Source organism: Sinohyriopsis cumingii, chromosome 8 (assembly GCF_028554795.1).
Source record: "Sinohyriopsis cumingii isolate HCF-2022 chromosome 8, ASM2855479v2, whole genome shotgun sequence".
NCBI classification, from domain to species: domain Eukaryota; kingdom Metazoa; phylum Mollusca; class Bivalvia; order Unionida; family Unionidae; genus Sinohyriopsis; species Sinohyriopsis cumingii.
In genome coordinates, this window is record NC_142968.1 from 14,049,103 (window position 1) to 14,072,824 (window position 23,722).

Consider the following 23,722-nt stretch of genomic DNA (forward strand, 5'->3'; position numbering starts at 1 on the left):
CCTTCTTTAGTTCGTCTACAGAAGGTTTCTCGTCCAGTTCGGCCATGAGAGGGAGGTTGCGACATGCTCTGATCACTGGTCTGAAAGCCGGAGAGGACAAGCTACGCTTGCTAGCTGATGAAAGACGATTGCAGAGGAAGAAGAAGCAGCTCCAACCAACACCAGACACAACCTTCAAGTTCAGCAGGGACTGCCACTCCCGCACTGGACTACATAGCCACAGCAGACGCTGCACAACCACCAACCGGGACATCTCTCATGGGCGCAGTTCCATCGTCTCTCGAGACTAACGGATGCCAACATACTCATTTAAAAGTTCACTCCATCTGCAAACAATAATGCAACAGCAGATAAGGGTATATGATGTTTATTCTACTGATCACTCCTAACAAACTGCATGCTCCAATTTAAGAGCACAGAATACAATGGCAGATCTGGTTCTGTGCAAACTGCAGTTGGATCCAACTTTTAAGCAAGTGTGTAGGTAGCTTCTCAGTATGGCTGTGGGTTTTGTGGATTTGACCATTCAAAAACTGTATGGTCTTTTTAATGGCTTCTTCACAATGGTTAATTGAATATGCAACCAAATTAGACCCCCCCCCCCCCGTATGATTATGTTATGTATGTAGAATAGGTTCCATATGCCCCGTCATCTGCATACTGTAAAAGACAACTAATAGAGGCAGGATCCATGGTCATGGTGGCTCAGTGGTTAATGTGCTGGAATCATTACTGATAAGGTGCAAGTTTAAATCTTTCCAATGGGTCAGTTACTATGGGGTTCTTCTTGGCACTAAATGACCTACTTGTGTCACCATACGAAAAACACCAAACCCTAAACCCTTTTTTGTAAAGCCATTCGTTATTTAGCCAGAAACAATGTGTGTAAAAGGAAAGGAAATCTGAGATTAAAACAAGGGTGTGAACAGTTGTTGTGGGTTTAATACCATTTTCAGCAGATGATAGGCTATACATGAGGGCCAGTATAAATGGAGGTGGAACAACACAGGGAAAAAACCCAGCAAGAAGCAACATGTGGGAAGATACTAGCAAGCTCTCTCACATAACCATATTGGCTGAATCTGAGACTTGAGCACAAGAAGACTGAGGTGAGATGGCAGTAATCAGTAAAATTGAATGCTTGAGACCATTTGACCCCCTGCTGTGGACAGACATATGTATAGACATATACATAAACATGTTGGTGGGCTTGAGAAAAATCTTCACTGTGTAATAATATTTATACAGGGGTAATTCCCTCCCCCCCATAGTAAAACATCCCTTGTATGCTTAAAATGATGAACTCTACAAAACTGTCAAATACAATAAAAAAAAGTCAGTGGGATTTCCAAACATAGGAACTTAGTCACATAATGCACGATTCATTGTAACCACATGTTCCACGGAATGTGCTTGTCTTGCCTCTGAAGTGCTGTTGTAACAGGTTTCTGTCTGCTCAATTAAAACAGGTACTCCCCGAGTTCACACTTTGGACACAAGGTAATGCTTTACTTACATGTCAGTTGAATACAACAACTGATGTAGAAAATATTTGCTTATCAAAAACTTAAACATAAAATTGTGACACTGCTGAAGCCACAGCTGAGTGATACCTCTGTCCCATCTTTTACAGGCAAGTCTCTTTCCTAGTTTTAAACAAAAAGAGATAACAAAGACAAAATCTTGATCTTGTGCTTTTTATTAAGATGATGATGGAATTTGACATTTTTTTTACAGGAAATATATTTTACATATTGCAGCTAAAAATAAATTTTTTTTTTTTTAAAACCAACAAACAAGGTCTGATTTATAGTGTGCTTCTTGCTCATGTTCAAACAAACAATGTTAAAAACCGGGACCAATGTTCTGCAGTGTTCTTTCTCCAAGTGAAAAGTAGAATTAAAAAACTGTATTTATTAGTGTCTCACAACAGCAGCAGTATGCAACCCTCTGTGGTACCAACCCATGTGTAATATGACCCATTCAATTTCATTAGTTTTGAAAAAAATGTCAATAAAAAAAATTATAAAAATAAATGAACCAGTATAATTTCCATTGTTTTAATGGTCTGTATTTTCTCAGATAAAATTCAAAATTAAAAGTTTTTCAACAAATTCAAGGATTTTTAAAAGATGCAACCAAACTTTACCATAAAAAATTATGAGTTTTCAAGGCAACCATTCAATTCAATGATTTTTAAAGGTTGCATGAACCATGTAAAATGCAGATACTCTCTAAATAAAAGTGCATGGGGAAATATTAAAATTGTAAAATAAGCACTTTTTAAAGTTCTGAAATTTTGGGTGTTTTATTTTTATATTGCAATTTTTTTTTTCATTTCAGGTGGGTAAATTGTTGTAAACTTGAAACACTTCACCCAAATCACAAAAATTAAACGTGGATCACCCCTAACCACAAATAATACAAGACTGACAACAAAATTTCTTATCATATTTCAAAACAATTTTATCCTAGCTATGTAACTGCTTTTCATTAAAGGTGGGTCAGTGACCTGCAAACACTTAACTGCTTTTATTAACTGCTAAGAAATCGGTTCTCAAATATGTTTAAATCACGATTGATCCATAAATAAGAAGATCACTCCCATCTTGCAACTAATATTATATAACAATGACGTTGGAAAAAAATCTTTCCATTAATGGCAGGGTAAAAATTGTGTCCGCATAAAAAAAGGATAAAAAGTCAACCCAATATACAATTTAGATATATCTGCATCATGTTGACATTTCACTCATTCTCAAATGCATGTTTCATATTTATTGAGGCAATACATTTTAAAATTAAAATTGAAATATTGGCAGAATACTGATCTTGTTTTACTTTAAGAGTTACACACTTCCAATAGGGGATAAGTGAATATATGTAAAATCAAACACACCATAAAGGAATAACCAAAGCTAAGGAAAACAAAACTGAAATGTTTACTACTTCATTCACAAATTTTCTACAGAAATTCTTGACAAAATGTCAAGTACATAAAATTATACATTCTGATCATTATGACTATTCACAAATCTATTATCTCACATACAGGGTCGTTTCAAGTTTTGTGCTGGACAAAACATCCTCCCCACCCACCCCCATCAGAAAACCCCCCACTGCAAAAAGTTTATTTTTTAAATGATTTAGGTCATGAACATTACACCTAATTGAGTGTATTTTAATGAAAAAGCTGCATGTGTATTTAAGTGAAATACAGAATAAAATAAGATGCACAAAATAGCTCTGCCAATCTGGTGGTCATCTGTATCGCCCACCACTTACGACAGCCCTGCTCACATCTCTGCTTATGCATAAAAATGTATTTTTTAAAAACCCAAGATATTGACATTACTAAAAAATCTGAAATTTTTTGTTCCAATTAAATAGATAAAAGTGAAGTAATTTATTATCTATTAAAATCCCCAAACTTTTCCAACACTAAGATAAATACATTTTAATTGCCATTTTGTCCTTACTACACTGAGACATTGTTTCCTTCGAACATAAACCAGAAATGCAATGTTAATGAATACTGAACAGTAAAACAAAGTTCATCTGCCTTTTATACTCATGGTACAACATTGAATTGTTTTTGTTTTCGACATAAGGATAGGTAAATAATCCTGACAAAAAAGTGACCTTCAACATCGACAGCTAGATACAACACACCTTTAATACAGCATTCCCTCCTTATAATCCCCTTCATTATACTTTATATTGGATGGCATCATAATGAGGATCTACTGTAAAAACATGTTACCAAGCAAGTCATTTCCATCCTCAACTAAATAAAATATTTTTTTGTGTGTGGCCAAAGTAACAAAAGAGGTGACGTTTTTTCTTTGATGATGATCATAGAATAGACAAGATTCTTTAGCAAATTAAGTGGTTTGAAGGCAGTGTTTAGCAAGTATATTAAATGAGTGAAACCCTCTGTTGGTTTTCTTTTCAGATGGTTTTTCCTTGTTCTCTTTCTGCACCCTGATCAGTGTCTCACTGTAATACAAGATTAATTATTAGTCACCATCCCTGTCAATGATGCATCGACAATTTTGACCGTCTCTGCACAAAGACAAAGATTGGTAGAACAATGACCAAATTTCTGCATAATCGTTTAAACGATCATTCACTGAATGAATTAAGCTACATCATGAAATCTGTGTACATGCAGAAAATAGAATACAAATATTCTTGCAAGATTTTAGACACCATTTACTGCTCTTAAGAATTAAATAATTTCAAAATTACAAAACCTTGCAAATTAAAAAAAAAATGCTACCCACTCCCATCCCCCTCCTTAGTGATGAAGTCTTCTCCCATGCAAGGCAGCTGTCAGTGTTGGATTATAATCCAATTCCATATTTAATATGTGAACTGAACACGTTAAAACATGCAAACTTCAAACCAATATGTGCTGCTCCAAAAGCAATGAACATCATAATGCACTTCCAGAAGCAGTATATATGAAATAAGGATGTAAAACCTATATTCAGCAAGACTGCATTTAGCTAGCTACAAAAAGAAGCTTCTTAATACAAAAATAAACGCTGCCTATTCAATATGCTGACAAAAGCCAAGATCTATTTCCATAATCAGATCTGAGGAGCACCAATATTAGGTTATGTTCTTCCGTCCTTTCTATTCACCAATCAAATTACAGCTTTCATACTGTTGAAAGTGAAAAACAACATTTGGAACATATTGTTACTAAAAACTAACCCTACCAAAAAAAAAAAGAAAGGATTTATCCCATACATAACTAGAATTAAGATCAAGAATTCCAAAGGTCACCAGAACATGAACCTGTTGGTGCCTGTCACATCTGCATCATGTCGTCGATCTCGAGTTTCATTTGATTGCCTATGTCAAAAATAAATCTACAAGTAAATGAAAATGAAATATACATGTGTGAAAGTAACTGATTTACCAATGTGTACTGATGCAGTTATAAACTAAATAATCAACACAATAAAATGGTAGAGAACTACCACAAAAGGTTTTTAATATAGTAATTGCACAACTGGAATTTTTTAAAAATTATGATCGTACATATGGAAATGAGAAAAGACAAGGGTTCTATTTCAAAGTATCTCATCAATGACAGATCAAGCAAATCTTAAAAATGAATCTGGTGATGTCTCGTCTCACTCAGTGTTTTCTGGTACAAAAACACAAACAGGTTATTTAATGCTAAAGCAACTGGAGCCAAGTGCTGATCTAATGGCAGGATTCAAACCTATATCGTTGCAGTCACAAACCTAGCAACCCCACCATCACAACTCCCACCTGATTTAATTGCCCTTTTTGACATACAGGTGGGCCGCATTAGACTTGTTCTACATCCCTGGGCTTGCAGGGGTGGCGGTGCTGTCTAAAACTGATACTTATTTCTCGCATCGCTGAAATCACTCTTTGATAAAGTAACTGGTGTACAATGAATTGGTTGGACAAAATATGGTATTATATAGCAAAAATTCATCAATTCCAAAATTACTATGATGCCTAAGTGTGATGATGTCAGTCCTGAATACTTGTTGAAAAAAATTGGCTGACTGCAGTGAAATCACAACCTGTGCATTGTACACTTCTTAGCTGCAATTATACCCAATATATCATGCCCCAATGGTCAATTTTATCATTTCATATAGAACAATTTTAATCTTACAATACAGATTATTTAAAAAATACATTTACAGCAAAAAATCCATGACGCTGAGAACAAGTTTCTCATCACCATGCAAATGGTTCACTAGGAAAACAAAACACCTCTGCTAAAACAAAAAGGGAAAAGGCAGCTGGAACAAATGACCAAAGTAGGTTTGATATTAACCTCCTGCTTAAATAACAGATGACCATTTCATTCAACATGCTATGTAGTAAACAAAACAATGAATATAAACCATCTCCCATTCACTTTACCTACACTGCAGTTTTGATAAACATTCTTTCCAAAAGCATAATTACTGGTAGTATGCATGGCTTTGCTCATATCAAACTTGTTAAAATTCTTGACATAATCCTATTTACCAATCTTTATCGAAATTGGAAGAGAAATATAGTCTCTAGATCAAGATATTACAAATTCATCCAAAAGGATACAAGATCATCCAATTAGATACAAGATCATCCAGTCAGATACAAGTTCATCCAATTAGATACACGATCATCCAGTTAGATACAAGATCATCCAGTTAGATAAAAGATCATCCAGTTAGATACAAGACCTTCCAGTCAGATACAAGTTCATCCAATTAGATACAAGATCATCCAGTTGGATACAAGATCATCCAATTGGATACAAGATCATCCAGTTAGATACAAGATCATCCAATCAGATACAAAATCAGCTCTTGAATAATAGCAGATTTATCTTTGTAAAACATTAATAAAAGTTTATTTGCCAAATTAAAGAGAAAAACATCTGATCAAAATTCAATCATGACATTGATATAAGCCTATTAACCAAGTCTGACAAAAATACTATCAAGTCTCTAGAGTGGTAAAAAGCTCTGTCATTCAAATGTATTCATCTCAATATATGCACAGGTTGTGCTCATAATACAAATTATGTAACATCTTGACAACATCAACCTACTTACAAAGTTTGATTACAATTGGATCATAAAGTCTCTCAAATGCTAAGCTCAGCCAATCAAATGCATGATCACCTCATTAATATGTACAGCTAGCTCTTGCTCACTGAGTATCTCGAGCACATCAGCCTATTTAACAAGTACAAATAAAAATAAATATGATCCAAAACAGTCACTTAATTCCTGACAAGCTCAAATCCTACTTAATATCAATCTCATTAACATGCATGGATTTTACTCATAACTGAATTCATCCTAAAGCTTCATTTATGGCTATCAGAAATAGTCTTTAGAAGGGTAACAAGATCAGCCAATAAAATGCAAGATCACCTCTTTAATATGCATGGATATTACTTATGACTGAACTCATCCTAGACCTTGACAACTTATGCCTATCAGATATAGTCTTCAGAATGGTAACAAGTTCAGCCAATCAGATGCAAGATCACCTCATTCATATGCATGGATCCCACAAATTATCAACAACTGCAAAGGTCTGATTATACAAATTTGTCCAAGGAATGCCAAAGATATATACTTATGTAGTTTTATAATGCTAAATAGTTGATTAAAGAGTTTGACGCTATCTCTCTATTAGTTCTTCGTATGCTTTAATATCATATATGCAGTTCACCGTTCTGTCAGTCCAGCTAGAGGTGCATATGGTCCACTTGTCCACCAATCCATATATTTTATATTGTGTAAACAAATTTGTATTACAAGTTTGATCACAGCCTACTAAAATGTGGTTTCCTGAGTGGTAAGAAGCTCAGCCAATCAGATACAAGATCACCTCATTAATATACATGCATCTTGCTCATTATCTAAATTGTACAAAAGCCTGCTGATTTTATGAATCACTAAAATTCATGGGGTGTAAATTTTCATGGTTTTAGTGTGCAAGTTAAACAAATTTAAAGTTGCAACAAAAACAAAAAAAATGAATCAAGCTAATATTCAAAGCATACTCTGTCCACCTCTTAATCTTTATGTCATCAAGCGTAACTCCAAAACATGTTTATTAATGATAATAATAACAACGAACAATGTGTGTATCATGAATGGCATGAAAAACAACAGAAATTTACTGATTATGACTTCACAAGCAAAACTGTGTGGACTTTAAATTCTAAAGGTATCTAATGGCTCAACCCTATGCTATAGTCATAAATTCAAAATTCGTTTGCATCCTTCTTTACTTCACAAAGCATATATTCTATTTCATAACAAATACTCAATAAAATTTGATCCATTCAATAAAATTTGTAAACATTTGAGAAATGTGAAAACATTAAAGTGCAAAAAAAGAAAATGTGTCTTTAATTAAAAATATCCTTCCAAAACAGCAACCATTTATTCATCAAAGTGTCCAAAACAAGAATCATGAAGGCACTGAATTCTTCATTTAAATACTGTTAATACCGAACTGATGGATTTATGTGAAAGCAATTACCATTTCCAGTTAATGAATAAAGGAAGTTTTCGCGACATCTTTTATTCTACTAATCACAAGTACAATTAATTATTCCATTAAGCAAATGGAACACAAGACAAGATTGTAATTACTAATTATATTTTGTATATAGGACCACTAAATAATCAATCGGTAGATCAGTCACGCTTTCTAAATCCCATTATAATTGTGTCTGTCCAAAGCAATACTTTATCGTCTGGGGAGATAATCCACTTTACATTCATTGGCTTAGCGAAGGATACTTTTCAGGCTCATCAATATCTAATCTGATACCCTACTGTCCCTCCTTTCATTTAAATGAGTATCCACTGGGAATGAATACCACTCATGAGAGGTGATCTGAATTCTTCCATGGAGAATGTGCTGCATAAATTTGGGGGTTCTATGCGTATGCATGGAACACAGATATGATGCAATTTCCTTTCAATAAGACAGCAGCTGCTACATGTTATGAGCTCTGAAAACATCAAAAAGTGTTACTACCCTGTCCACACTAATCACAGCAATGGTGTTAAACTTAATTGATTTTCAATACTTGGAATGTCTGCATCTTTTTTTATCCTGATCTTTGCATTAATGATAAGTGTTAGAAATGAACAACTTACATAATCCATTCACTGCTGTATGGATTGCTTGGAAAAATGTGTGGAATTGATTAAAGGTGTAATCTTTAAGATATGCATTGTTGCTGAACATTTTGTTGCTTGTTTTTTTTTTTTACATATAAAAAGATGTGTCAAATCCATAAAATTAAGTAACAATGAACATGCATTTTTTTAGCCAACAGAAAATCTGACACTCACAAATCTCAAGTGATTCACAGCTTAAGCCCATATTCCAAATATGATCAAACCAAAACAGAAATATGATCTCCAATAGCCAATCAGATGCAGGATCACCTCTTTAGGCAGATCTCCATAGTAGTATTAAACTTGGCCAATCAGATGCAGGATCACCTCTTTAGGCAGTAATCCATTGTAGTATTAAACTTAGCCAATCAGATGCAGGATCACCTCTTTAGGCAGATCTCCATAGTAGTATTAAACTTAGCCAATCAGATGCAGGATCACCTCTTTAGGCAGTAATCCATTGTAGTATTAAACTTAGCCAATCAGATGCAGGATCACCTCTTTAGGCAGATCTCCACAGTAGTATTAAACTTAGCCAATCAGATGCAGGATCACCTCTTTAGGCAGATCTCCACAGTAGTATTAAACTTAGCCAATCAGATACAGGATCACCTCTTTAGGCAGATCTAGCTCATTATTCAATTGTACAAGATCTTGAGGTCACAAGCCTTTACTCTATGTCTGATAAAAACCTGATCTGTTATGTGGCTTCCTGTGAGGAATCAATAATTCAATGATGGAGGGTTGGTGCATAAAGGATGCAAGGCTACACCATAAGTTCATGTGACCTTATGTACAGGTAAGTGAAAATCAGGGGAGAGAGAGAGAGAGAGATGGAGAGCCAAGAAAGCAACATAAGCACTTTAGCATTAAAAAAAAAACAATTTATGGTAATAAATGGGTGGAAGATTATATGAAAATATTTTTTTAAATGCACCTATGTACAATTTGCACAACTGCAGAAATATGAACAGAACATTTCACGCCAAAAATGTTAAAATATTATAATTACAGAAGAAATCAATTGGATGTTTTTACAATTTTCTTAAAACATGATCCTGAATTTATTCTATTCGTGGTTCCACTGTGACTTGCTGTATGATAAACATTTTTTCAATCAACTAAGCTGCAAATTAGCTAAAGAGTTCTTTCTTCCAGACTTTAACAATGGTTATATAGAGTCTAGTCTTACCTCCAGTCTGTGCAATCAATTATAACCATACCATATATATTTGCATATAGGTTGAGTGCACCTGGAAACAGCAGAGGCCCTGCCACAGCATAATGTGCTGGCAGATCAGGATTTATTTGTCTGTTCTATAAGTAATTCAAATAAACTGTACAGACCTAAATCTGCTGATGCATTATTGCAACAGCAAATCTGTGTCTATGCAGTCTGTAATATGATCTGACTTGTATACAAGTACAAACAGTAATTAAAGTTCCTTTATCCTTTAATTTAACAATTCCTCCATCAATTCAAACAGTAAGCTTTGGGCTGTATTCAATATAGCTTGATTTAGGTAGAATTTGGCTTGTGCTATACTAACAATTGTTCTTACAGACTGCCAGTGAATGGCATATGGTGCCAAAATGAAGCATTTAAGAGCTCATTGCAAGCACTGTATGCAAAATATTTTCACTCACTTAAGGGCCTGCAATTGAGGATATGCAAACAAATGTAAGGAGAACTTACATACATAGTTAATTTCCTCATGAATGTTGTATGCCTTAAGTGCATACAGACCCAACTACTCAGCATTATAAACATTTTCTAAAGGAGAAAGTAATATTTCTTAATTTATGAAAAGAATGAAAATCTGAATAATTCAATGCTATGCCAACTTGTTTCAAATAAGTCCACCACATTGATAAATTTTCTCTGTGGACATGCCATTTAGTAAAGCCTGTCAGTCCTTTGTGCTAACAATCAGAGAACCCATAGCCATTTTCTTAAAAAAAAAAAAGGGGGGGGCACGTGTAACAGAGGCAGCTATGATCAGTTTTATTCATGAAAACAATCCGGTTTATATTTAGAACTATACTGCCATCTAAATAACAACTTAAGTACTAATTCACTAAAACAAAAGATTCGAAAGCTACTTTCTGTAGCCATTTTTTAAAAATTTGGATATATTTAATTGTCCTGCAAAAAGTCTATTTATGTTCAGGAAGCAATTGAAGGCTGTGTATACTAATATGTAGTTAAAAAATATTGTAGTCATTTTACTTTTCCTGAAAATTAAGAAATATGCCTAATATATATATATATATAAGGTATATATATAAGGTATTTTCTGGCTTGAGAGAGAAAGCAAAGGTTGAAATTGTCACATGAATATGTAACATTATTATTACTTTAATGCAGCAATGAATTTACCATTGCAGCTTATGGCACCTGTATTGCAAAATCAATGCCAAGAAGAGGGTTTAACTTGGTATAACTCCTCAGCTTTGAGTACCAATGAATAATTACATGCCACATACTATCATATATATATATATATAAAATTTTCAAACTTTTTTGTGTGTAAAATAATAACGCCAAAAATGTATAAAAAATGTCAGGAGGAAAGAAGAAGAAAAAAAATCCAAAGCAAGGAACTGGCCCTGACCTGCACTTCAAACCAATTCCAAGCTCTATTAAACATCCAAAGACTATGGAATAAAATGGTATTGCAAAAAAGAAAAGTAAAAAGACTGTACTACTAATGTTAAACTAGGGTGTGGACATATGTATGGTCAGACATGCAGAGGGACACCAAAGTGATTGCTGTTGAGCTTCCAAGGCAGACTAAACCTTTAAAAAAAAAAAAAAAAAAAGGTTTAGGAAGAATAACGCAGACAGTAAATGATAGTAAGAGAAGTGAGAGGTTAGACCCTGTGCACCCAAGCAGATTAACACTTCTAATGACATGATAACCATTTGAGAATACAACCCCCATTGAAACTTCAAGGGTAAACTGAAAGCATACTGTTTGTATGAATGCAGAAAAGAATGGTTTGATATTACTGATGGCCATATTTGAGTTTTTAATCATTTTTCATTTTAGGCTAGTTGCAAGAATACATGTTTAGAACCAACACGTGATATAAACATCCATAAAACAACTAAATCTATTACTGCAACTATCATAGGATTTTATCCTGAAAATCAAAAATGCTTGTGCTCACTTACATAAGTTGAATCCAACTGCAAAACAACATAGCCCAAAATCTGCCTTCGAATAAATACACTGGCAGATTAGGGTCTCTGTTTGTTTGTTCTAGTGATTACTCCTAACATACTGAATGACTGGAATCTTGTCAGCAGATCTGGGTCCATACAATCTGCATTTGAACTCCACTAATAAACAAGTATATATATAAAAGCATTATGTCTCAGTTTAATACAGCTTTAGAAAGGGAGTGCTGACCCCTTTTCATAGCAGTTTCACTTGAAATATGTAAATTCCCTGAGTGAAACCATAAATGACTAAATCTTTCAATGATGGTAATTTTCAAAACATTTGAATGGCAGGCTGGCATACTCATGCCTCAACATTTGGCACAACAATAAAAGTTAAAGATTTTTCCATTACATTTTGAAATAATTTGTGTCTATAGCAATAGAGTGAAATGATACACCTGTCTACAGATTAAAACATCATGATGCACAATCCAAGAAACAACACAGTGTATCAATTTTACCTAAAACTTCAAACTAAACACTAGAATACATTTAAAGTCCATCATAACAATGTATGTTGTTTCCATTAATTGAAAGTCAAAAGTACACTTAAAAAGTACAATTAAATCAGTAATGTATGTATTTTAAAATAGTTTCAAGCAAAAATACCAAAATGTTCCTCTATGAAAGTAAGAACTGTACTGTGCTGCTGCTGTAGCTTTTCTGCACTGATCACAATAACACGGCTACAAAAATACTGATACATCATTATTATGATGAAACTGTTTCACCCCCATGTCGAAAAGAATTCACTTTTGGAAGGATTGCAGAAATGAGACTGCTCTATTTTAGGGTTCACACTGTTCCCTGACATAACATGCAAGACTGTAAAAGCTAGTTTGTATATAAAATAAAACAATGACAATAAATCTTGAACTACATGAAATGGACAAACTAATCTATATGTGTATTGCATGAAAATTATGATCCTAAAAGTATTTGCTTATGCTATCAAAAAACAAACATATCTGTACAGAAAATCTTTATTACAGTTTTCACTGACTGTAATGCTCATCTAAACAATCTCTAAATAATCAATCAACAATATTTATATATAAAACTCTAGTAGACACTTTTCAATCTACAAAAATGAATGATAAATGACTTACAACCCTTTCTCTGTTCAGATAAACTTTGTAAAAGCAATGCATGAGTGAACAATATATAAATGCTCTGTATATTTATTTATATACATACCTCTCACTTAATAGATGTGAAGGTAAAAAAATGTACAGCAACACAATCATATACTCAAATTAGTATTTACATTCCTTACATGTACACTCTCACCTCAGAATTTTTGTGTGGTACCAAATCTTGTGTATGTAGTCATTAGTATGAACCACAAATTTAAAAACCCAGTGAACAATGCCCTGCCTGTGGAAATAACAGTATCCCTTTTTCAACCCATGAATTTAGGTACCTGTGAAATTCTTTTTTTAATTATACAAACCATGGAAACTGGTAACCACAAAAATTCACACTATTCTCTTTTCTGATATGGAACCTAGACAGAAATAAAGCATCATGTGTTCGAGCAAATAATAATTTCTGATCTGGATATGAACAGACATGAAACACCATGTGTTAGAGACAAGACTTTCTGATACAGACATGAACTGAGATAAAAAAATAAAGTTAGAAAAGATGATAATTTCTGATATGGACCTGAATATATGTTTTACCAGCAGATAGCCTTCAATGTATTTGGTTGAGTAAGATATTTCAAAATTTTCAAGATGGGTGCTATGGTCACCACATTTTAAAGCATTTTGGCACCCTCTCCACTTAATATCAACTAGACATCATAAGAAGTCTTGAGGTAAAAGCACAGTGTCATCATGACCAACCATCAATGAGAAGTAACAATAACAAGATTATCCAGATGAATATTGTGGCAGCCATATTAGAAACTAGACTGGCGCCATTTTTATTTACAACTCAACAGCACAAGTCTTCAAGTTAAAACCCTCTGCAGGCATGACCATTCACTGTCAAGAAGCAGCGACAAGACTTTCAAGATGGACACTGTGGCCATATTGGACATAGATTAGGACCATTTTAATTTAGGCCCAACTAGTCCTCTGATTTTCAAAGTGGCTACCATGCTGGCAATTGTTGACATCTAATCAGAACCATTTTCATCTGTAACCAACAAAACATCAATTCTTTTGGTGAAAACCCCATGTTGACATGAATATCCACTTAGGACAAGTAGAGATAACAGAGTTTCAAGATGGTTGTTGTGGTTGCCATGTGGATGTCAGAATCGCACCATTTTTATGTAGGACCAACTTGACTATGGAATGAAGGTATGTTCAAGTTTAATTACAATCCTCTTCAGTAGTGTAGGAGTTGGGATAACAAATTTGTACAAACAGGTATAAATAAACAGACAACATACTATCCCATGGATCAACCGAGTTAAAAACACCAATTACATCTTGTAATTATTTTTGCCGTGGAATTACAAGAATTAAAAAGATAAAATTAAACAGCTGAAGATGAATATATAAGCTAGTTCAAAAGGAAACAGAGTACTTTCTCAACTTTAAAATATAATTGAAGATAAAAAGAATTTTGAAAATCGGATAGGTCACACATGAACATTAGTAAAAGAGAAAGGGTTTCTGGCCATTCTTCCCTTTCTTTTATGTCCTATCAGGAAATAGGTCCATCACACAACACACGTGTATACACTAATATTGGTATACTTGTAAATTCTTATGCACTGCCACTGAACAGAGATCAAGGTACAATTTATGAAAACAAAATGACATTGGTAAGGCATGCAAGTGATAGTGTACAATAAATAAAACGATTTACTTCATGAACAATTTTGCACCACATGATTTTTGTTACAGAATGACAAGCTGCTTCAAAAGCTTCAAATGAATAACAGTGTAATGAAGTATTCCTGGTTTATGTCTCAAGATTTTACAGTTACATACTAGAATACCAATCCTTGGTACCACAAAATGTGACAACTAGTAAAGGTCAACACATAATTATGTTCACTGACAACCTACAATAAATGTTCTTTAACCTTACATGTAATGTTTCTTCATTAAAAAAAAATGTGCAAAAGAATCTGTGCACTTAAAAACTATTTACCATAAGATATCATACTTGACACTGTAGTAACTCCAATCAACATGACCAATATCTTACTTAGGTCAGTGCAGTAAAACATACATGAGACCCCAGGAAGGCACTTTTAATGTAGAATAGTCATCCATAGGTACAATTTTAATTCTGTATTGCTTTCATATGATCTCTTCATGTAATCTGAGTACCTGGCATAGATATTTTTTTAAAGTGCCTTCCCTGGGTGCCATGTATATTTAAATGGAATAGCCCTAAGCAAAAATGAACAAAAACAGGTAATAACAACTTCTCTCAAAATACTTAAATTGTACTGTATTACTTTGCTAAAAATGGTTTATACCCCTGAATGGTCAAATGTTAAAACTCTATTATTCAAATCCTTAAAATTGGGCAGGGGAATATGAATTCAGTTCTAATGATGACAAGTTTACACGGGATGGCTTTGTCGTTATTTGGGGCAGGGGAATATGAATTCAGTTCTAATGATGACAAGTTTTCATTGAATGACTATGTTGTTATTTGGGGAAGGGGAATATGAATTCAGTTCTAATGATGACAAGTTTTCACTGAATGACTATGTTGTTATTTAGGTTAATTACCCTGCACATCTTTCCATGCTACAAATGTGTAATAACACAAATGTAATGATGTTAAAAATGATAACAATAAATAACATGACACGATGTCTACAGTATCAAATTATACTTATGTCATTTCACTATTAAGCAATTTTACTTGATAAAACCTTATTTTCATATGGTGATAAACAAAATCTTACATTCATGACAAATAATGTTAAACTTATGAAACTTAAAAACTTCAATCTATTGCTTGCCAAGACTTGAAAAAGACAGCAAAAATAGATTCATTTCATAAATTTAATTACAAACCAAAGTCCCGGTCTAACATCTTTATTGTATTATTGCAAATGATATGGTACTCTGGGTACTGTATTATGAATCTTTGCTAGCCAAGGTTCCAATAACCCTATCTACACCTTGGCAGATCGAACAGCTATATCAGTGCTTTGTCCTAGCAACATCTATTGGATTTCATGTGTTGCCTCCCTTAGGATGCAATTCCAACAAACCAATAGTGTAGTGCATTGTACATCGGCTGAAATTGGTGGTGGCAATTGACCTAAAAAGGATGCTTTGTAAGTTTAACATCAAAAGTATGACTATGTACCAGAGGGAAGCCACTACAGGTCTATTTGGGTGAAAGGTGTATGTGAAAGTTGTGTTCTCCCCTTGTCTCAATTATGTAGGAAGTGTTCAAATTTTAACATTTAAATTTTGATTGGACATGGTGGTTGGTTGCCGCATCCAATGAAATTCACAGACCCAAAGCACAGAAATATCTATTCGATATGCCAAGGTGTAGACAGAATTATTGGAACCTTGGCAAGAGAAGATTTGCACTATGATGCTCTTGAAAGAAAGAAATTAACTTCTGGATGAAATAGTGATTTGTTAAACCTTTCCCAGATGGGAAAGACCGACAAACAACTTATATGTTATTAACCCAACACAACATGAAACAGACTTGTACTGAATGTCTAATTTTCATGAGTTCTTTATTTACATGCCAACAAAAGAAACAGCAGAGTAGGCCCCAAAGAAGTGTTTCAGCTAACTGTGTGAAAATAAAAAAGGTTTCCATGGTCAGTGCTCATTATTAAAAAAAAATTTTTTACTTCTCTTTTTTATCCATCTCATATAAGTTATGTCAGTTTCCAATTGAAAGTTACCACTTTGGATGTGAAAAACCAGGCACCACTGGTAGATACATTATTTTTTAAAAAAAGATGCACCCATAAAAATGTATCGGGCTAGGGCCATTAAAATAAGATAGGTTGGGTTACCAGAGACCCAAGTTGGCAACATGGGCACAAGAAAATTATTTTATCATCATATGTTGTGCATGTTTGAAAAATTGTGATCCTAGTTTCCTACAAATGACACACTATTGCAAAATATAAATGTTCAAACATAAAATGTGATAGAGGTGCGACATTTTTTTCCCACTTGCATGCCCATTTAAGGACATGGAGATGTCCTACAAACAACAAATACAGACAAAATTTCAAAGTTACATATAAAGGTTTGATGATCCACTAAATCAATCAATTTTTGTCTTAGTTAAAACTTGCTTAAAGCCTCCAGAGCTGATGATAGAATATGTTGCCATTAAAGTTGATGATTTCTGTACTGGCGGCTAGATATCATGGTGGCAGTAATTGATGGAGCTTGTACCGATTCCTAACATGGGGACGAACATCTTCATTCTGAAAGTGATGAATTATTCTACTTGAAAAATAATAAAATTAAATACAAGCAACACAAATTTATCCATCTTCTGTAGTACTGAAAAAGATTTCATTGTGAAAATAGAGTATCTACATTTTCAACAAGACCATGGTCTACATGTTGAGCCCACAGATAAAGCGTTCTGCAGAACCCAGTGTTTCATTGCATATTTGCAATCAGTAATGCCAGCACCACTAACAACTACTAACAACAATTCCCAAACTGAATGAAGTCTGAAAAAATATTTTAAACTTTAATGCTGGCCCTGCTGTTGCTACTAGAAAAGGTTGTTTTTCTTCCTTCAGTTAGTGACCTAGACTTTCAACAATCTGACCCCAACATCAAAATACTTACCTCAAGTGTAAGCAGAGATGCTGCCGGATTTTGTCTCAAGGGGAGAGCCCCCACCTCCCACCCCCATCACAAAAACACTGGGGGTAGCAGAAACGAGGGTGTGGGGTGAAGAGGAAACAGCCATAGCTCAGTATGTACCTAACACTTCAATATCCATCTTTCTTCCTTTTGCACTCTGTTAGAGCTTTATCAAAATCAAAATCTTTTAAAGATATTGCCTCTAGTTGCATAGGTATTAACTGGCTTGTTTCTAACCTTAATTTGTGCCTTACCCGTGTATGAATATTGTTCTGTGCCAAGATCCCCCTTTCACAGTCTGTCGCCTTAAGGAGAAACTGTTCTTTATGGCATTATTGTCAATTTTCCACGTAGGTGATGTCATTTGGATACTTCTGCTCCAGCATAAGATTTTTCACTAACATAAGCTCTGCTAAGGTTTACTTCAGTGCTTTGCTGACTATTATGCCTCATTTCCTGTCAGCTCCGTAATGCTTTATTAAAGTTTTAAGTCTATCACTGCCATAAATGCCTTTTTGAGACAAAAGTTATTTTCATCAAATAATTTTTGTAATTCTTATTTATTCAATTTATCTTAAACCTTCTAAGGCTATGCAGTTTTGTAGTTCAAGATCCTACAAGGATACAATTCTTTGAAAAAAGAAATGAAAACTGGAATTAAACTGTATTTTAATTAGGCTTAGTATTCTGCTTTTTCCACATTTAATTTAGAAATATGGCTGAAACAGGGGTTGACATACATGAAATAAGAGCTGCTCAAATAAGAAAATCAGCCAAGATAAAATGCCAATACTTTGTTTTTGCAAAGTAGTACTTACTGCTAAATTGTGATTTGGTCTGGATGTACCACACATTGTAGTTGTTGTTGTTGTTGTTCTAGGGTTTAACGCCATTTTTCAGCACAAGATAGGCTATACATGGCAGCCAGTATAACTGGTGAAGGAAGAACCCTGGAAAACCCAGAGAAGAACCACTGACCCATGTGAAGCTACTGGCAGGCTTTCCCACGTACCCACGCTAGCCGAGCCTTGGACTCGAACCCATACAGACAGAGGTGAGATGGCAGTGATCCAGAACAGTGAGCGCTTTAGACCACTCGGCCACTCTGGGCCCCACCACACATTGTAAAAAAAAATATACTGAACAATGGCCATGTTCTGCACCATCCTGAATTATCCTGGTATGATTAAATATTACATGTATAGGGTGGTGGTGTGTCATTTCTGACATAAGTTTTAGTGTTCATGTATCAGTTACCATGGAAACAGCACACTGAAAGAGGACAAAAGAGAGAAATTGTTTTTAAAAAATTGTTTTTATTATAGATGGGTCCATCCATAAACTATTCACTCAATTTGTTTTTTTAAACATTTAATTACCTTGATGCTGTATGTTAAGATGTAACTTTTTATAAAAAGATGATGTAAGCTGGCTTCTAGAGTCAACAATAAAGATTCCCCAACTTACATTCACCCCCTCCCCCAATTTGGAAATATCTGCTGCAACAGGGGTTTCCCAACCTTATCAGGTATGCAGACCTCTACTTTAAAATAAAGCACATTACACGGACTGTCACATGCTAACAGTTGTACTTTTATGCTCTCTTGGAATAACCCAGCGGCAACCCTGAGGTCTGCAACCGACAGGTTGAGAATCAATGTGTCATAGGATTGGAATTTCTGACTCCCCATGCAAAAAGAATACAATGTGTAAGATAGTAACTTCATAACCGCTTACTACATTCATATGTATCAGTCTAGGACTGCCAAGACTTTGAAATATTTGATAAGAAAAATCTGGTTGAAGAATCCCAAAATTACTCTTTTATCTTGCTAAAGCAATTTTTGTAACTTACCATTGCAACCAGGCTTTCTAAAAATGGCAGCACTTTAAGTAGCTCACGATCTTCTTTGTCCATAAACCAGCTCTCGATAGGAATTCCATTGTCAAGCTGTAAGATATGAGATGGTAAACTATACGTCTGGTATTACAAGGCATACAAGTATCTATGGGTTATTTTAAACAAGAGAATGACCTACCTCAAATTTAACATGCAAGCTGTTTGGTCACTAAACTTTTTCTAGACCAAAGGATATATCTGCAAAACACGTTCTTAGTTTAGTCACAATGACCATGACCTTTGACTTTCTGACACCCAAATCATTTGACCTTTTCCATACCTTAATTGCAAAGCCGTCTGAATATTAATTTTTGTGAATGTAGCTGGTTGATAAGTAACATTTTGTGTGTGCATAAATTGTTTTTCTTATTTCAGTCAATCACAATGACCTCTTATCTTCAGACCCCAAAGCCAATTGGTTTTTTATTCCCCCTTACTCAAAGTGCAAGCCATCCACATAGTTTGGTAATTGTTAATGCTGATGAACTAGAGCACACTGTGAGGAAACCATTGGTCTTTTTTTTCCCAGGCACACCAACCCTGACCTCTACTATTTTGACCCTAAATTTGATATGGTTCTTCCTTTCCCATGTGCAAGCCATGCACAAAAGTTTTTGGTAACTGCTGATGGTGAACAATTCAAGTTATTGTGCAGACAAATGGACTGGACATACTGCCAGATATCATCATAACATAATACAATATACCTTATTATAGGTGTATAGAAAGCAAATTGGGAATCAGTTATGAACACAAAATTTCAGTCAGAATTATGATCCATATATTTTTCCAAGTTAAAACCAACAAAACATGTTTGTAAATGCACAATGGTTTAATAAGCGCAGCAAGATATTTTTCTGTGATTCAGTACAACATGTTAAATCAAGAATTATGGTTACAGAAGAAACCACTTTTCTGCAGTGAAAAATTATCTAGTGCTTTTCTGATTCAGTGATCAACATGTCTCGCTACCCCAAGGCCTAATTTTACACAAACTTTTCAGGAGCTCTAAGGACTACGGAACTTATGAAACGTTCTCATCAATGGATAATTTACAAACTCTGCCTCTTAAGACAACAAGAACAACATTCAGTTACATCATCTGACCTTTGATGACTATGCTTGTAGGTTGCAAGTACAGCTCATTAGTTAGTACAGGGCATTTATACATTGAGGATATCAATAGTTTTTTATGTGTAGATTTTTGGATATATTTCAAGAGTGAAGTGGAAACAAGATATTGTTAATAGTGGTAAAGCCACGCATCACAATACAAAATGTTTCCATCTGTCACTCCAATAAACATGAATTTTCTTTTTTATTATATTTCGATTAAAGGCAAAAAAAAAAAACTTCTATTGTATAGATTTCCTCCATTCTGTGTCTATGCGATTAACAGCTGGATTACTTCATTGATACAAAGTTCACAAATGCAAATTTTTTTTGAACCAAGACGTTTTACAAATTTACATTGTACATATAATGCTTCAGACTGTATTTCATCAAAATAATGTTTTTAAAAAAAATGAAGAGTAACAGGTACATAATACTGCATGAGTTACACAGACTATTGAATTGCAACAGGTCATGTAAATTCATTCAATGACAATTTGTGTGCTGCATGTGGAAAACTAGTTTTTAAACCAATTTTTAAAAAGTTAATGCCTGAAGCCCATTTTATTGTTGTTTGGAGTTCATTTTTAGGCATGATCGATGGCAACTTTTCAATAATTACATAAATGTATATAACAAGAGGGTCAACAGTCTCAAAACATTTTAGGTTCATCCTTAGAGGAGACAGAGAGAGGAAAGGAAGGGAGACAGAGAAGAAAAAGGAAAAATGTGGAAATAAAGGTGTAAATAACACACATAAGACATATACATCCTAAATGGAAAAATAAAGTAGTTCCAAAAATGATAAAACAATTGTGGCAATACCATTTTTCTCCCAATGATATATTTCAATATCGCATTATGAAATGTGTAATCATTTTTTACTGGACATGGAAACAACAACGTATATACTTGCTTAAAAGTCTAATCCATAAAGTGCCAGCATATCTGAGTCAATGCAGTTTGTTAAGAGTAACTGGTAGAACAAAAACAGACCCCGATCAATGCATTATGCAATGGCAAATCAGGGTATATGTTTCTGTATTTGAACTTTTAACTATATATAGTACATATTGTGAATTCACTTTTTTTTCAAAAGGGACCAATACTCATAGGCTTCAAACCATAAATCTGTTAGGAGAAGAATAAACAAAGTAGACCCTGATCTGACCATTATTTGAAATAATCCTTCAATGAAAAAAGACTCTTACAAACCATGAATTTAAATGCTATCTTGCTCGTCAAGGGCATTATTATGATGTAATATTCTGCTTAATCGGACAAAACAAGAAACTTCTTGCATAACAGGGTACCATCTTCGCTAGCCAAGGTTCTGATAACCATATCTTCGTCTTGGCGGATCAAACAGCTATAATGGTGCTTTGTCGTAGCGACATCTATTGGATTTCATGTGTTGCCTCCCTAAGTATATGATGTCAACTAACCAATAGTGTGGTGCATTTTACATCGACTGAAAATGTTGGTGGCAATTGACCTAAAAAAGGATACTTTGTAAGTTTAACATCAAAAGTATGATTATGTATCAAAGGGAAGCCATTACAGGTTTATTTGAGCGAAAGGTATTTGTGCAAACACGGAACGACACTGGAAAATTGCTTATTTACCAGTCCATTCAAGTTGTGTGCTACCCTTGTTTCGATCATAGGAACAGTGTGCAAATCTGAACTTAATTTTGATTGGATGCATGGCTTGTCACTGCATCCAATGAAATTCACAGACCTGAAGCAAGAAATATCTGCATGATATGCCAAAGTGTAGACAGGGTTATCAGAACCTTGGCTAGCGAAGATGAACAGCGTACAAACTTTATAATAAAGCAACATTTTAACACAGATGAAAAGAGCAATTATATAAAAAATGTCACAATCAAAATCTTAAATACACCACTATAATATTGTCAATAACACTGTCAGCAATAAGTAACGCCCATGTCCAGCCAGAAGTGAGAAACAAATATCAAGAAATTGAGCAGTATAAAGTTAAAATTTAAATCTTCAGGATAGTGGCCTGCATCTAATTCAGAAATCTTACACCATCCAGCATGCTGTGAGAGGCTACTAATGGAGGCAACCTTTTTGCTTTCAGATGCCACTTGTGATGAGTTTATGCCAAAGGCTTGTGGAGAGATGTCCACTATAATGGTTATGAATGATGTCTGAAGGTAAGGCATACCTGATATCCAAAGGCTTGTGGAGAGTTGTCCACTATAATGGTTCTTCTCAAGTCTCTACCAAGGATTGTCAGATCTTTAATGTAGTTGCCATTTACACATACACAATGTTCACGAAAGAGACGATGTCTGAAATACAAAAAAAGAAAGTAGCAAATTAAACTTTACATGCTTATTTAAATGTCACGATAAAATAGAAAGCATGCATGTGTTGTGCCAATTTTAAAGAAACTCCTTTGAAGCAAACTACAGATGACAGTGAAATTTGTCTGAATTGCAACAATCTGGGACGGAGGTGAAATACAGGTTAATATTTTATCAAATTATTAATTTCACTTCTTCCTTGATAAGCTGAAGTTATGACAAAATCTGTAAAAGATCTTTAGAGAATGACTTTATCTTTGACTTCGTTTGCTTCGATTGTCACTTTGCAACATACTGAATAACATTCAAAACGAATGTGCTGTTATTGCATAAAGATTTGTACTGTACATGAACTTCTTTAGATATGTCTGTGTGTGAGATGTAAAAGGAAATTTTGAAGAAGAACCCGCATATGTAAGCAAAATAGACATAAACGAGTCTGATCATATGATAAAGTGTAAGGAGATTTCTAGCCGTCTTAAATCTCTCACATGCACTCTAATTAACATAATCCAACTTGGATGTTAGTCCTAGATGATACTAATAATCACAATAAAATCAACTCAATTAATGACCTCATCAGTCTGTATGAGGGAACTGCTTAATTCAATCAAAATTTATAAAGATTGGGCAACATGTGTCAACAGTTAATTGTTT

General features: G+C 34.3%; 1 protein-coding gene across 1 annotated transcript in view; it reads right to left on the reverse strand.

Moving 5' to 3' along the window:
• Positions 1 to 1,681: 1,681 nt before the first annotated feature.
• The window catches only part of LOC149793010 (CTD small phosphatase-like protein 2), a 76,045-nt gene continuing 54,004 nt past the window's right edge, over positions 1,682 to 23,722 (reverse strand). Inside the window, exons 10-12 of the mRNA XM_089966886.1 lie at positions 22,924 to 23,050; positions 19,573 to 19,668; positions 1,682 to 17,323 (exon numbers count right to left, since the gene is read on the reverse strand). Of these exons, the coding sequence (XP_089823012.1) occupies positions 17,261 to 17,323; positions 19,573 to 19,668; positions 22,924 to 23,050 (286 nt within the window). The 3' untranslated portion in view covers positions 1,682 to 17,260. The remainder of the gene's footprint in view (positions 17,324 to 19,572; positions 19,669 to 22,923; positions 23,051 to 23,722) is intronic.